At 38.9% G+C, this 15,828-nt stretch overlaps 1 protein-coding gene and 1 long non-coding RNA gene across 2 annotated transcripts; both read left to right on the forward strand.

Annotated features, from left to right (window-relative positions):
- The first annotated feature begins 856 nt into the window (after positions 1 to 856).
- Positions 857 to 2,754, forward strand: LOC111900719 (transcription initiation factor IIF subunit alpha-like). Its single transcript, XM_052771344.1, has 4 exons — positions 857 to 1,152; positions 1,278 to 1,396; positions 1,474 to 1,651; positions 1,743 to 2,754. Exons 1-3 carry the CDS (start codon positions 879 to 881, stop codon positions 1,504 to 1,506), a joined length of 426 nt encoding a protein of 141 aa, XP_052627304.1. The 5' UTR covers positions 857 to 878; the 3' UTR covers positions 1,507 to 1,651; positions 1,743 to 2,754.
- Positions 2,755 to 3,817: 1,063 nt separating this feature from the next.
- LOC122197628 (uncharacterized) lies at positions 3,818 to 4,455 on the forward strand. Its single transcript, XR_008232117.1, has 3 exons — positions 3,818 to 3,920; positions 4,193 to 4,274; positions 4,368 to 4,455. It is a non-coding gene; the product is annotated as an uncharacterized LOC122197628 (long non-coding RNA).
- Positions 4,456 to 15,828: the final 11,373 nt, after the last annotated feature.

Here is a 15,828-nt window from a genome sequence, read left to right on the forward strand (position 1 = left end):
GTGTGGGGTATTCATCAATATCAGCAGTCTGTACAGTGTTGAGCTTTATAGGCCTCTAATATTGGACAGAAGTTTCTTATGTGAAACTAAAGTAAGATGGTTTGATGGGTGAAAACCTTCTCCATCCTGGTGTTGCCAACCGTGTATTGGAACTGTTGTTGAGTTCTTGTACCACAGTTGCATTAGTGGTCAATTTTGTCCTCAACATTTTTATACTCATCATCCTCTCTCTTAAGGTATTCAACTTTTCTAAATTTTTATAATGAGTCTTGATTCTTTTTGATGATATATTTGGTCATGCAGACAATATTTTTTGATGAGCTGCATGCAACTGAATCACGGAAAATGGTGGAGAGACTAGTTAATTATGTTATCTACAAGGGAACCAATGGCCAAGGCTAAGAAGCTCTCCTATAACCATCTTTTCCATCTTTCCTGCCATAGATCTTGGTACAATTCCATATCATATTTTTTATCTTTATTTCCATTAAAGTTTATATATATATATATATATATATATATATATATATATATATATATATATATATCGTTTGATTGATGATGTGGCGCATCTTGAAAGATTAAGAATACTTGCATTTATGGTGGGGTTCCAAAGGGTCCTCATGATTTACAGAAAGGTAGGTGGTGATAAGCTCAAACGTATCAATCAATCTTCTAGGAATTGAAGGCATTGAAATCTGAATTAAGGTCTATATATATATATATATATATATATATATATATATATATATATATATATATATATATATATATATATATATATCAGTATTTTCTCATGGGTAATATTTTACACTTGAGGAAGTAGAAGAAAAGATAAAAAAAACAGAAGGAAAACTGTAGATGGGTATGAAAGATGGATGATGAAAGCTGCAAACAATGGTGCAGCTGCTTTTGGTGAAGTTGAAAGGCCTGATGACAAGGAAGGTGGTGGTGGTGGAGGTGGTGGCAGAGGGCGTAAAAACAATAATGCAGATGATGATGAAGGGAATGTGTCATATAGAGGAGAAGAAGATGAGGATGAAGAGTTTGCAAGGAAAAATAGACTTGGACTTAATAAAAGAGGGGGTGATGATGATGAGGAATGCCCTAGAGGTGTTGATCTTGATTTTGATGATGATGATATTGAGAAAGGTGATTGTTTTGTTATTTGGATAATGGAACGGAATGACACATTCCATTTACTACTTGAATTTGAATTTTCCATGAGAAATGAAAATAGGTTGTTTGTTTATTTGTAATTATATGTGAGATTTCAGGTGATGAGTGGGAGCATGAGGAGATTTTCACAGATGATGATGAAGCAGTTGGTAATGATCCTGAAGAGCGTGAAGACTTATTAGCCCCTGAAATCCCTGCTCCTCCTGAAATCAAACAGGTTCACTTAAAAAAAACAGATAAAATTAAAATATTGTTTTTTAAAACATTAAATAATATATATAATATATATCCAAGATGAAGGCGATGAGGTTACAAAGGCCGCTGTGATGGACTCCTTCAATTTCCATTTCTACCCCTTGTGGCTACTTCAACACTTGACCAAATGAAGGTTTCAAGAGGCCCATAAATCGATCGGTTTCTTCTTCAATCTGATATTGAAAACACCAAAGACGTGTTATGCATATATTCACGTGTAAGACACACACACACACGTACATGTACAATTTCCTCTGTTTTAAAAATGATTCATTCTATTAAAAGTTGTAATTTTTTTCTATATTTAGGCACAGAAGTTGATAAGCCTTTGTGGGTGGGAGCCAAGGTGGCTTCCAAATATTCAAGATTGCGAAGAACATTCTGCTCAATCAGCTAAAAATGGTGTTTCTTTTAATCCTAGTAAACATCATAACCCTAATAAGAAAACAATATCCAAAGATTCTTCAAAGAAGGAAACTAGATCCCCCTTATTGGATTGCAGTTTATGTGGGGCCACAGTAAGAATCTTGGATTTCATTCATGTAAATCGTCCTTCCCGTTTTTCCCCCAACAACATCGATGTCCCTGAAGCAAGTAAAAATATTGTAATCACACATGGAATAAGTGCAGCAACTGGAATCAATGGATGGGTTGAAGCTGAACAACAAACAGAAGACATTGATGAAGCTGCAACTACATGAATGGATTTAAATCTTACAATGGGAATTGGATTGTCTCAAAAAAGACCTGTATCTGACTTATACCAAGACCCAAATCTCGGTCAGGCTGCAGGCAGTGAGGTCGGGGGTCGGGCAGCTTCGTATGAATTTTGGGGCCCAAACAAAAGAAATGTATATGAAGGTGGGAGTACAGTGGATAGGCCACAGGGGATTATCCCCCATACAAATTACATTGAAGGTGTTGTCATTAACCGATATGCTGATGAAGTCAACGATAGTAAACGGGCATGTGGGTCCAGGTCTTACAAATGGGACTACTCATCTGGTGCGGGTCCCAGTCGGGTTTCATATTTTGATATTGACATAAATGCCCTACCTCATTCCACTAAAGATTCAGCAAAAGCTTCATCTGTTATAGCAATGGACACTTTTTTGTCACAGTGATGATGATAATGATTCAATGGAGAGTGTTGAAAATCATCCTGGATATGTAGGAGGAGATGAGGTTAATTACCCTTCGGTGTCTGGTGTTAAAAGCCCGGATAACCAGGGGAAAAATAGGACAAATGATGAAGAGGTTTTGAATCTTATGGGTCATGGAAAAGACGGTTTTACCCTTGCGATTAGTGGAGGAGGAAGTGTGGGAATGGGTGTAAGTCATGAAGCTGAGATTCAGGGGTCGCATGGGTTGATTAATAGAAGTGGAAGTGATGTTGGGAATTTTTCTGTAGCAGGGGTCGAGGTGGGGTGGGATCCACCTCCACCTCAAGTGGTGGTGGTTGTGGGTGACAGTTGACTTTAGGTGCTTTGGATGGGTTTCAATAAACCCAATCAAACCCTTGAATCTAAATCAGGTAACATGTACAAATGGTTTGGTTTAATCGTTATTTTATTTATTTATTTATTGTGAACAGGGCTTGGCTACCTGAAGTCATACTCACACCTCTATGCTTCTTCTCTTGTGGTTTATGAACAAACAATGGGCATTAGCATGTGGAGATATTTTACGAAACTATAAAACTCTCATGCTTCCTTTGGGGTTTTGGTTCTCTTAATGATTGTACTGGAATGTTTGTGTGATTGATATGCAGGTGTTACTCTTGGGGCAAGTTTATATGGAGAAAAATGTGCATCAAGTTCAGCTGATGGGATCGAGAATTAGGTGGATGGTAGTTTATACTTTATTATTATTATTATTATTATTATTATTATTATTATTATTATTTGGAATAAGGGGAATGAAATGAAAAGATCCCCTGTGATGAGTTTAGTGGGTTGATGAATTTGCTCCTCTGAATGAGAGTGATTTCTTGTTCCTAAAAACTTATGATACTTTTTTGCGGACAAAAATGCCCCTGTGTGCCTAATATTAGAGCCAAGCTGTTAGTCCTTCAAATCACGAGTACATGAATTCCATCTAGCTATATATATATATATATATATATATATATATATATATATATATATATATATATATCCTGATAGGATTAGCCTTTGTTTGTTTCAATTGGTGGGTCAAACAATACAAGAAATGTTTACAATCACAAAGGATGTCAAAGAAGGTAGGACCAGAAATTCATACATGATGGAATTAACTTTCCCTCACATAAGTTTGGCTATACAAAGGTCTATCATTTAGTAATAGAGGCACAAGTAACAGAATATGGAATTAAGAATCATATTGCGGAAGCAAGTGAAGCATTGTCTAAAAGTTGTATGTATTATCTGATTTTTACAGGACATGGTGTTGTGTCAAGGCATGAAGCATTGGAACGTGCAAGGAGACACAATGTTGATTTAGTTGAGGTATAAATTATAATAAGTCATAACTGTTATAACAATATATATATATATATATATATATATATATATATATATAAAAGTGAATCTAGAACTATTCCATCATTGTGGAACTTTCAACACTGATCAGGTTTCTCACCTGACCTCTTTATAAAATTTTTAAGTTATTTTGTTTTCAAATCAACGTATTGAATTTGATAAATAAAATGCGATATTTCTATATTGTTGGTTTTCAACCTTAACAGTGATTCAAATTTGCAAATGGCTAATGCTTACAGGACCATGAGGAATGTCATGGAAAAACTGGAAAGAGACTTGATGTTATCAACCACATGGTTCTATGGGGAAAGCTGCAAGGAGGTAAGAAGTCAGCTCCCAAATATACCTTGTGTCATACAGGTTTGCTATTTTTTAGTTTTTTAAATATATTTTTTTTCTGTTTTTTCATGGCAGGAATTCATTGTTATGTGCAAATTTGTTGTGGGCTTAAGCCGACAATTTAACAGATCGGTCATACCTTCTGAACGTAAGATCTATTCCCATTTCCTTTCATATTTCAAAAATAAAGAAAAATAACATTACAACCTTAATTGGTTACCTTCTATCTTATAAACTGTTAAATGTTGTTGTGTACGATGGAATGCATGCATTGCTCTAGTCTGCGGAAATGCTTTTATTTGGTAAGTGATACCTAAACCTTGAGAAATGTCAATTTTATCCTTGAAAACCTTAAAGGAAATAGTACATTTCAATAATTGACTACTTTTGAGAGGTGGCTTCTCTCCTTCATTTACCATATATTTCATTTGATGCCTACTACTGCACTTATAATATAAGGGTAAAAAAAGGTTTATAAATCTCTTGTAGAGTTGTATTTTATGAGGAAAGATTCAAGAATGAAGAAAAGTAAGTAATCTTATGATATTGTGATTGTCCCTTTTTCTGGATCAGGTTTAATTTGGATTTCAAGCTCACCAGCATCTCCAAGTAATGAGGGATCCGTTACACTTAAGAATATCACCTTATCAAGAGCATCACTTGCATTACTAAAAGAAGGTTTCTTGTTAGAACTTTTGTTTTTAAAAACGATAAAAGATGGAAATCAAGCATGAAACATGTAGACTGTAGAGATGTTTTTACATGTAAATTTATATATTGTAAGAAATAGAATTGTAAGACATTAAATTTTATGAAATGGATTATATTTTTTGTATATGATATTTTATTTTATATTGTGAGGCATTAAATGCAAATTTAATTTGAAAATTAGTAAATCTATAAAAAATAATTTTTTTTAACATTTAAAATTATGATACGCAAACATGCGTGTCATCTTCATTTATGACATGGCCTTTCTTGACAGAGGCTTTCTTGATACGCATTGCGTGTCATTAACACGTGTGTCGTAAGGTTATGACACACGAATGCGTATCGTCTTCCTTTATGACAGGGCCTTGCTTGATACGCATTGCGTGTCGTAACCGCGCGTCGTAAATGCGCGTCATAAATGCGCGTCGTCTCTCTTTATGACAGGGCCTTCCTTGACACGCATTTGCGCGTCGTCTGAGCGTTTTACGACGCGCAATGAACGTCGTAAAAGGCCTTTTTTCTAGTAGTGCAAGTGATTGAGCAAGTGCCTATAGCAGCAAGTACACCTGAGCCAATCACAATGGCCGGAGTACAAGCCATGATCCGAGCTAGGTTGGCTAAACAATGGGAGGCGACGAGGTAGACGTTGCATGAAAATAGGGATGAACCTACCATGCCCATTGTGCAACCTGAGCTGATCGTCGAGCAGTCAGAGGAGGGAAACTACAGCCGCACTGTGAGTCATGCTGGAACCCAAGGGGAAAGGATGAATGGCCCAGAGAGGGGAAATGACAAGGATGGGTGGATGTATAAGAATTTCTTGGGTGCAAAACCACCGAGTCTCTCAGGAAGCCTAAAGCCTATAGAGATTATCGACTGGATCTCCGAAATGGAGATGGTGTTTGAGAGTTGTGATTGTAGCGACAAACAAAAGACCATCTTTGCAGTAAGACAACTGAAGACCGTAGTTTTGAGCTAGTGGAAGTTATTGGCAGATACTATGCCACGAGGAGAAGCCCTAAAGATGTCTTGGGAAACATTCTTGGAGCAGTTAAAGATATAGTACTGCTTAGAGATAGATATAATTGATCTGAACAGTGAGTTCCAAAACTTGAAGAAGGGGAGAATGAACATTGATGACTATGCTACTACATTCACTGAGAAGATGAAGTTGTTTCCATACCTGGTGCCAGCCGAACTCTCCAAAATTGAGAAGTTCGCAAACGGATTGCCAACCGACTTTGGCCCAATAGTCAAGATGGCAACCACTCTGAAAGTGACTGTTCGAGCAGCTAAGAATGTGGAGACCCAGCTAAAGGAAAGGGTTATGGAGAGGGTCGAGGTTAGTGAGAAAAGGAAATTTGAAGGATCTTCGAGGTGCAACAAGAAAAGTAAATTCTCAAAACCTGATTCAAGAGGGGGGAGCCGGAGCGAAGTGGTGCGACAAGTGCAAGAAGAATCACTCTGGGAAATGTGACAGAGAAGTCACTTTTTATAAGTATGGAAAGCCCGGGCACTATGCCAACAAGTGCACGTTCAATAAGAAGGTCTATAATGGGTGCAACGAGGAAGGGCACATCTCGAAGGACTGCCCGAAGAAGAAAAAGGCAACAAGACCCAACGTTCCACCAAAGCCAAAGGTGAGTGCCTTCCATATGACGCTAGAATGTGCAAAGGAGGCAGCAGATGTTGCTTCAGGTACCTTTCTTGTAAATGGATTACCTGCCAACATACTATTTGATTCGGGAGCGAACTACTCCTTTATATCGCATAAATTTGGTGGGAAAATAGCATTTTCTGTAGAAAAACTTGACAATACCCTAGTTGTGGAAGTTGCCAGTGGCAAGTTCATACCTGTTAGTGATCGTATTAAGAAAATCGTCATCAACTTAAACGAAAACGAATTCCGCGAAGAGCTATTACCCATAGAGTTGAACGGTTTTGACATCGTTCTGGGAATGGATTGGCTTAGCGCCAATGATGTCGAGATACTTTTGTAGGAAGAAGATAGTAAAGGTAAACCCACCCGGAAAAGAGTCATTTATGGTGTACGGGGATAAACACAGAATAAACTCTGGAATCATTTCTCTAATGAAAGCTAGAAAATGTTTGTCTAAAGCATGCACATCATATTTGGCATTCGTGATTGATGCTAAGAACGAAAAGTAGGAAATGCAAAGTATACCAGTGGTGTATAATTATCCGGAAGTATTTCTCGAAGATCTTCCCGGATTACCGCATGTTAGACAAGTAGAGTTCCGAATAGACTTGTTACCAGGAACGACAACAAAAGCAAAAGCACCATACCGATTAGCACCGGCGGAGATGAAGGAGCTTATGATGCAACTTTATGAGTTGTTGGACAACGGTTTCATTCGACCTAGTTCATCACCCTGGGGAGCTCCGGTGTTATTCTTGAAAAAGAAGGACGGAAGCATGAGAATGTGTATAGACTACCGAGAGCTGAACAAGGCAACGGTGAAGAACAAGTATCCATTGCCAAGGATTGATGACCCATTCGATCAGCTGCAAGGTTAGAGATATTTCTAAAAGATCGATCTTAGGACAGGATATCATCAGCTAAAGGTGAGAGAGCAGGGTATTGAGAAGACTGCATTTTGATCAAGATATGGACACTATGAGTTCTTGGTTATGTCATTTGGACTAACCAATGCTCCAACAGCGTTCGTGGATTTGATGAACATGGTTTGTAAACCATTCCTCGATAAATCCGTGATCATGTTCATAGATGACATTCTGGTTTACTCAAAATGCCAGGAAGAGCATGGAAAGCATCTACGAGAAGTGTCGGAAGTGTTGAAGAGGGAGAAGCAATATGAAAAGTTCTCCAAATGCTATTTTTGGATCCAAGAAGTCCAATTCTTGGGTCACGTGGTTAACTAAGAAGGGATAATGGTTGACCCAGCAAAGATTGAAGTTGTGATGAAGTGGGAAGTGGGAACGACCGAAAAGTCCCACGGAGATTTGAAGCTTTTTAGGATTAGCCGGATATTACCGAAGATTTATCCAAGGATTTTCTTTGATAGATTCTCCATTGACAACTTTGACCCACAAAGGAGCTACATATACTTGGAGTGAGAAGCACGAAGAAGCATTCGAGAAGCTAAAGAAGAAATTATGTGAAGCACCGATTCTTTCTTTACCCGATAGAGTTGAAGACTTCGCTATGTATAGCGATGCGTTGTGAGTCGGGTTAGGATGTGTTCTAACTCAAAGTGAAAAGGTGATAGCATATGCATCTCGATAAAAGAGCACGAAAAGAACTACCCCACTCATGATCTGGAGTTGGCAGCGTTAGTATTCGCTCTAAAGATATGAAGGCATTACCTTAATGGCACAAAGTGCAAAATTTTCACTGATCATAAGAATCAATATCTCTTTAATTAGAAGAAATTGAATATGAAGCAACGACGCTGGCTAGAGTTACTCAAGGACTATGACTATGAGATACTTTACCACCCCGGTAAAGCAAATGTTGTTGCTAATGCTCTAAGCCGAAAAGTCAACCTTGAAAGAAAAAAGGCCAAGAGCATTGAGAATAGAAGTTGTCTCGACTATTGTGTAAAGTATCAAGAAAGCTCACGAATAAGCTTCAGAGAAAAATGACCGAAAGGAAGAATGTTTAGGCAAGATGATAGTGTTTGGTACAAACAGTCAAGGATTAAAGGTATTCCAAGATAGGATTTGGGTACCTAAGACGGGAGGAGTAAGAGATCTTCTGATGGAAGAAGCCCACAAGACAATGTACTCGATTCATCCCGGTAGCACTAAAATGTATAGGGATCTAAAACCCTACTACTGGTGGCTGACAATGAAGCTCGATGTTGCAAGGTATGTGGCCGAGTGCGTGACATGTGCGAGAGTTAAGGCACAACATCAGAAACCGTATGGGAGTTCAGAACCTTTACCTATACCCATGGGTAAATGGGAAGGCATCACCATGGATTTTGTGACTAAACTGTCCATAATGAAGAACGGTCATGACATGATTTAGGTAGTCGTGGATCGTTTCACTAAGAGTGCACACTACATAGCAGCCAACGAGAAATGGTCTATGGATAAGCTCGCAAATGCTTAGATGAAGGAAGTGATAAGACTTCACGGTGTTCCTTTAACGAACGTATCAGATCGAGATAGTCGTTTCACGTCAAGATTTTGGAGAAGTCAACAAGAGGAATCGGGTACGATATTGTGTTTAAGTACAGCTTACCATCCGCAAACTGATGGTCAGAGCGAAAGAACGATTCAAACACTTGAAGATATGCTAAAATCCATAACTTTCACATACGGGCTCCGTTTTCGATGATCTTTATATGCACACGTAGGTGAAATTATGCTCTACAACTTTCGTTTAGACTTCGTTGACTAATTTTGACTATATTTTTAATATTATTATTTTTAACAGACCGGGACAGAAAAATCCATAAAAAAAATCAGTCTTTTTACCGTTATACTACTATTGACGAGACCTTCAATTCTCGTTTAGGTTATGTCGGCTAAAAATCACTCGATCTAAAATTCGAGTTTTTAGCTGTCTACTTCTAAGCTAAAACTAAGAAAAATCATAACTTCCTCATATGATGTCAGATTTGGTCGTTCTTTTTATGTACGCTCTCGGTTTATCGAACACTATGACTTTCGTTTATATTGCTAAGGCTAAAAACCACTTTATCGCAAATTCATAAAAAGTGAATTTGCGATAAAGTGCTTTTTAGCGACGAAGAAGTTATGACATGTCGAAGTTTCACGACGAAACCAGCACGACACCGGGAAGCGTAAAAAGTGAATGTGTGATAAAGTGCTTTTTATGTTTAGCAATCTAAACGAAAGTCATAGTGTTCGATAAACCAAGAGCGTACATAAAAAGAACGCCAAAATCTGACTTCATATGAGGAAGTTATGATTTTTCTTAGTTTTAGCTTAGCAGTAGACAACTAAAAACTCGAATTTTAGATCGAGTGATTTTTAGCCGACATAACCTAAGCAAGAATCGAAGGTCTCGTCAATAGTAGTATAACGGTAAAAAGACTGACGAAAACGGACGTCAGATGAAGAAGTTATGAATTTTTAACGGATTTTCCTGTCCCGGTCTGTTAAAAATAATAATATTAAAAATATATTCAAAATTTGCCAACGGAGTCTAAACGAAAGTCGTAGAGCATAACTTCACCTACGTGTGCATATAAAGAATGTCGAAAACGGATCCCGTATGTGAAAGTTATGAATTTTAGAAGTTTGGGGCACAAATCAAGAAAAGTCTGAAATCCGAGGAATTTCGCATGGTTGGGGTTCGGCCACGTCACCCTCGCATGCGATCCTACGTGGTTCCCCTCTGCTGATTTGTCCAAAGTGTGGTCCAATAGCTGTCCGACGCGTGTCGGATGCGTGGCCTGTCCGAAGCGAGCCACGTTTCGCCTACAAGCCTCCGACGCACATCCGAGCCTCGCCTCGCATCCGAGCCACCCCCGAGCCTCGCAGCTGTTTCGTGGCCTTCGCATCTGCTGCCGTGTGTTCGCTTCTCAGCCCTCGGATCTGAAGCCTCCCCCTATAAATAGAAGGCTGCGAGCCTTCCCGTGTATTTTTGGGATTTTGCTACTTTTTCACCCTAAATCAATATTTTAGCTATTTTGACTTCCCCCGAAGCCCCGGAATCATTTCCAACGCCCGAAACACGCCCCAAAGTGCCCGAAGACCCGGAAAAATTTATCTTTTCGGTTTTGAAACTCCAACCTCGCAGAGCCCGGTTTTTCATTAAAGCCCCCGGTTTTATCAGAAACAAAGTGCTGCTCGATTATCATTAAATCAAGTGAGTGTATAGTCACTTTCATCTTACACATAGATATGAAGTATTTTATATAAGTACGTGCTATGTGTGTATATATATATATATATATATATATATATATATATATATATATATATATATATATATATTGATTGTTTATTTGAGATGGTTGTTGAATGAATGTTTTATACAAGTTTTAAAATGATTTAAAGTGTATATATATTTTATCTACAAATATGTTGGGTATAACATGGGTAGATGAAATAGTTGGTGTGTGATAAAATGATGAGAGGCCTCGATGTTATTGGTGTTCCAGTCATCTAGCGGAATATGGATGACGACCACAGACTCTTCTAGACAGTCCAGTGGAACGCTGGCAGGCTCGCAACCTGTAGGTGTTTGTGGGCTTGATGTTCACCGGTGTACTCCATCCCCCTCATGGTTGTCTTACGGACATATATGGCTGAGGAATCCCCTTAGCAGTAAAGTCCATCCCGATGATAAAATCCTTAGACTAGGTCCCTTGTATAGGTGTTTAGGGACGTAAAGTGAGGATAACAGGAATGGGTAATCAGGGTTATCGTTGGTTGATGAAATTAATAAATTTATTGTTGGTCGATGAACTTAATAAATTTATTATTATTCGTGGGTTAGAAACCTTATATGCTCACCAGGCTCCCAAGCCTGACCGACTCAGCTTTCTGTTTTACAGGTAGTGGACCCAGAGCATAATTTGGATGATGATGAAGGATTTTTGGATTATAGGCCAGTAGTTGTAAATAACTGTTGTAAGGCTTATAATGTACTGTTTATGCTTTTGATCTGTATCGAACATGACATCCCGAGTCTTTTTAATGAAATACATTCCTATGGAAATGCTTTGGTAAATCTTTATTATATTTTTATTTTGGGAACAAATTCCGCAACACTTTTAAGCAAATGATTACTCTGATTTTATTATAAAAGCATAAACTAAATCGGTCTTTTCTGTCCGTGAAATTGGGGATGTCACAGTTGGTATCAGAGCATTAGTTTAAGCGAACTAGGAATTTATAGGATTTCTAGACTTAAACTTAGAATGCTAAGTGATGATTGTGAGATAAGTGTCTACCATATTTTAGACACGAGCACTAGTATATTTTAGGAAAGTTGCCTAAAATGCTTTTATGTGCTAAATGCTATATGTTTACCATATATGCCATTATTTGTTTGGATCTATGGTTTGTTTCCGATCGGATCTGGAAACCTTATGTGTGTAGGATTCCAAGCGTATGACTACGATATTAGAACTAGTATGTAAACGTTTTGGAGTCTATGGTGAATAAAGATCTAACTTCACCCTATTCGGTGTATAGATCAAGAATGGCAAGAACCCGCAGTGGAGTTGGGAATGCAAATGGAAATAGAAATCAACCCCCAGTACTTGAGCAAGTACCTGTTGCAGGAGTTGCACCTGAGCCAATGATGATGGTTGGAGTACAAGAGATGATGCAGACGATGTTGGATCACCAAATGGAGGACACAAGGCGATTACTGCAACAGAATAGGGAAGAAACTACGATCCCTGTTGGACATCTCGAATTGAATGAAGGGCAGTCGGAAGGAGGGAACTACAGTGGGACTGGATGCAAATACAAAGATTTCATGGCATCCAAACCACCATGTCTATTCGGAAGTCCAACACCGGTGGAAGTTATAAATTGGATCTCCGAAATGGAGACAGTGTTTGAAAGTTGTGAGTGCAGCAACAAACAGAAGACCGCACTTGCAATTCCTCTGTTAAAATCCGGTGTATTGAGCTGGCGGAAGTTACTAGCTAATTCAATGCCCAAGGGAGAAGCTAGCAAGATGTATTGGGAAGACTTTATGGTACAACTGAAATTGCAATACTGCTCTGAGCAGGATCTTCTGGAAATCAATAATGACTTTTAGAATTTGAAGAAAGGAAAAATGAGCGATACTGAATACGCTGCTAGTTTCACAGAAAAGATGAAGCTTATTCCATACTTAGTTCCAACTAAACTCTCTAAGGTCAATAAGTTTGCACATGGTTTACCAGCGAATTTTGGTCCAATGGTTAAGCAAGAAACCACATTGAAAGCCGTCATCTGGGCTGCTAAGAATGTACCCAGATCAGGGAGAAAGGTCTGGAGAGGACATATGTTGGTGAGAAAAGGAAGTTCGAGGGAACTTCGAGGTCCAACAAGAAAAGTAAATACTCAAAATATGGTTCGAAATGAGGAGGAGAAGCAAAATGGTGCGACAACTGTAAGAAGAAGCATGTTGGGAAATGTGGCGAGGAGGTCACATGCATTAAATGTGGAAAGCCTGGGCACTATGCCAATGAATGCACCCTCATCCAGAAATTTTGCTATGGGTGTGGTGAGGAAGGGCACATCTCGAGGGACTGCCCAAATAAGAAAGGGGAAGCAAGGACCAATCTCTCACCAAAGCCAAAAGCCAGAACCTTCCAAATGAAACTTGAAGCTGCGAAAGAGGAAGTGGATGTCGCTTCAGGTACCTTTCTCGAAAACGAATTGCCTACCCAAATTTTGTTTGATTCTGGAACCAACTACTCCTTTATTTCGCATGAATTTGGTAGAAAACTAGCTTTGCCTGTTGATAGACTAGATAATGCTTTAATAGTCGAGGTTGCTAGTGGCAAGTTTATACCTGTTAGCCATCACATGAAAAACATCTTCATAGACTTAAATGGGAATAAGTTCCACGAGGAATTATTGCCTATTGAATTAAATGGTTTTGATGTCATGCTGGGAATGGATTGGCTTAGCGCCAATGATGCCGAAATATTGTGCAGGAAGAAGATAGTAAAAGTAAACCCGCAAGGGAAAGAGTCATTTATGGTGTACGGGGACAAACGTAGAGTGAGTTCTGGAATCATCTCCACAATGAAATCCATAAAGTGTTTGGCCAATGGATGTACATCATATCTAGCGTTTTTGATTGAAGCTAAGAAGGAAAAGAAGGAGGTGCAGGAGATACCAGTGGTGTGTGACTTTCCGGAAGTCTTTCCCGAAGATCTTCCCGGATTACCCCCTGATAGACAAGTAGAGTTTAGAATAGAATTGTTTCCATGAACCACTCCAATAGCAAAAGCACCATATCGATTAGCACCGACGGAAATGAAGGAGCTGATGACACAACTTCAGGAGTTATTGGACAAAAGGTTTCATTAGACCTAGTTCATCTTCATGGGGAGCTCCGGTGTTATTCGTAAAGAAGAAGGATGGGAGCATGAGAATGTGTATAGATTACAAAGAGATGAACAAGGCAAAAATAAATAACAAGTACCCGTTGCCAAGGATTGATGACTTGTTTGATCAGTTGCGAGGTTCGAGTTATTTCTCGAAGATCGATCTAAGGTCAGGATATCATCAGCTAAAGGTGAGAGAGCAGGATACTGAGAAGACTGCTTTCAGAACAAGACATGGGCACTACGAGTTTTTGGTTATGTCATTTGGACTAACCAATGCACCAACAACCTTCATGGATTTGATGAATAGGGTTTGTAAACCATTCCTCGATAAATCCGTGATAATGTTCATAGATGACATTCTGATTTACTCGAAAAGCCAGCAAGAGCATGGTAAACACTTGCAAGAAGTGTTAGAAGTATTGAAAAAGGAGAAGTTGTATGCTAAGTTCTCCAAATGTGATTTTTAGATTCAGGAAGTCCAATTCTTGGGTCATGTGGTCAACCAAGATGGAATAATGGTTGATCCAGCAAAGATTGAAGTTGTAATGAAGTGGGAACAACCAAAAAGTCCCACGGAGATCCGAAGCTTTTTGGGATTAGCTGGATATTACAGAAGGTTTATCCAAGGCTTTTCTTCGATCGCTACTCCATTGACAGCTTTGACCCACAAAAGAGCTACTTATACCTGGAGTGATAAGCACAAAGAAGCATTCGAGTTGCTAAAGAATAAATTATGTGAAGCACCAATTCTTTCTTTTCCAGAAGGAGTTGAAGACTTCACAGATTATAGTAATGCATCTGGAGTTGGGTTAGGTTGTGTTCTGACCCAGCGGGATAAGGTGATAGCATATGCATCAAGACAACTGAAAGAGCATGAAAAGAACTACCCCACTCATGATTTGGAGTTGGCAGCGGTAGTATTCACCCTAAAGATATGGAGGCATTATCTTTATGGCACAAAGTGCAAAATGTTCACTGAACATAAGAGTCTCCAATATCTCTTTAATCAGAAGGAATTGAATATGAGGCAACAATGCTGGATGGAACTGCTTAAGGACTACTACCGTGAGATACTTTACCACCCCGGTAAAAATGTTGTCGCTGATGCTCTCAGTCGGAAGGTAAACCTAGAAAAGAAAAGGCTAAGAGCGTTGCGAATTGAAGTTGTCTCAACAATTGTGGAGAGTATAAAGAAAGCTCAAGAAGAAGCTTCAGAGAAGAATGACCGAAAGGGAGAACGTTTGGGCAAAACGTTAGTGTTCGGTATAAACAGTCAAGGACTGAAGGTATTCCAAGATCGAATTTGGGTACCTAAGACAGGAGGAATAAGAGATCTTCTGATGGAAGAAGCTCACAAGACCATGTACTCGATTCATCCCGGTAGCACTAAAATATATAGGGATTTGAAACCCTACTATAGGTGGCCGACGATGAAGCTCGATGTTGCAAAGTATGTGGCCGAGTGTGTGACATGTGCGAGAGTTAAGGCACAACATCAGAAACCATATGGGAGTTCAGAACCTTTACCTGTACCAATGGGTAAATGGGAAGACATCACTGTGGATTTTGTGACTAAACTACCCAAAACGAAGAATGGTCACGACATGATTTGGGTGGTCGTTGATCGGTTTACGAAAAGTGCACACTTCATAGCAGCCAATGAGAAATGGTCTATGGATAAACTTGCTAATGCTTACGTGAAGGAGATAGTAAGACTTCACAGTGTGCCTTTAACTATTGTATCGGATCGTGACAGTCGTTTCACGTCGAGGGTTTGGAAAAGTCTACAAGAGGAATTGGGT

Source organism: Lactuca sativa, chromosome 4 (assembly GCF_002870075.4).
Source record: "Lactuca sativa cultivar Salinas chromosome 4, Lsat_Salinas_v11, whole genome shotgun sequence".
NCBI lineage: Eukaryota > Viridiplantae > Streptophyta > Magnoliopsida > Asterales > Asteraceae > Lactuca > Lactuca sativa.

Excerpts from the sequence above, each read along its gene's own strand:
- LOC111900719 (XM_052771344.1), top strand. The coding sequence starts at position 879 with ATGATGAAAGCTGCAAACAATGGTGCAGCTGCTTTTGGTGAAGTTGAA. Across the intron at positions 1,153-1,277 it reads TGATGATGATATTGAGAAAG|GTGATGAGTGGGAGCATGAG; the intron begins GTGATTGTTTTG and ends GTGAGATTTCAG. Across the intron at positions 1,397-1,473 it reads CTCCTCCTGAAATCAAACAG|ATGAAGGCGATGAGGTTACA; the intron begins GTTCACTTAAAA and ends TATATATCCAAG.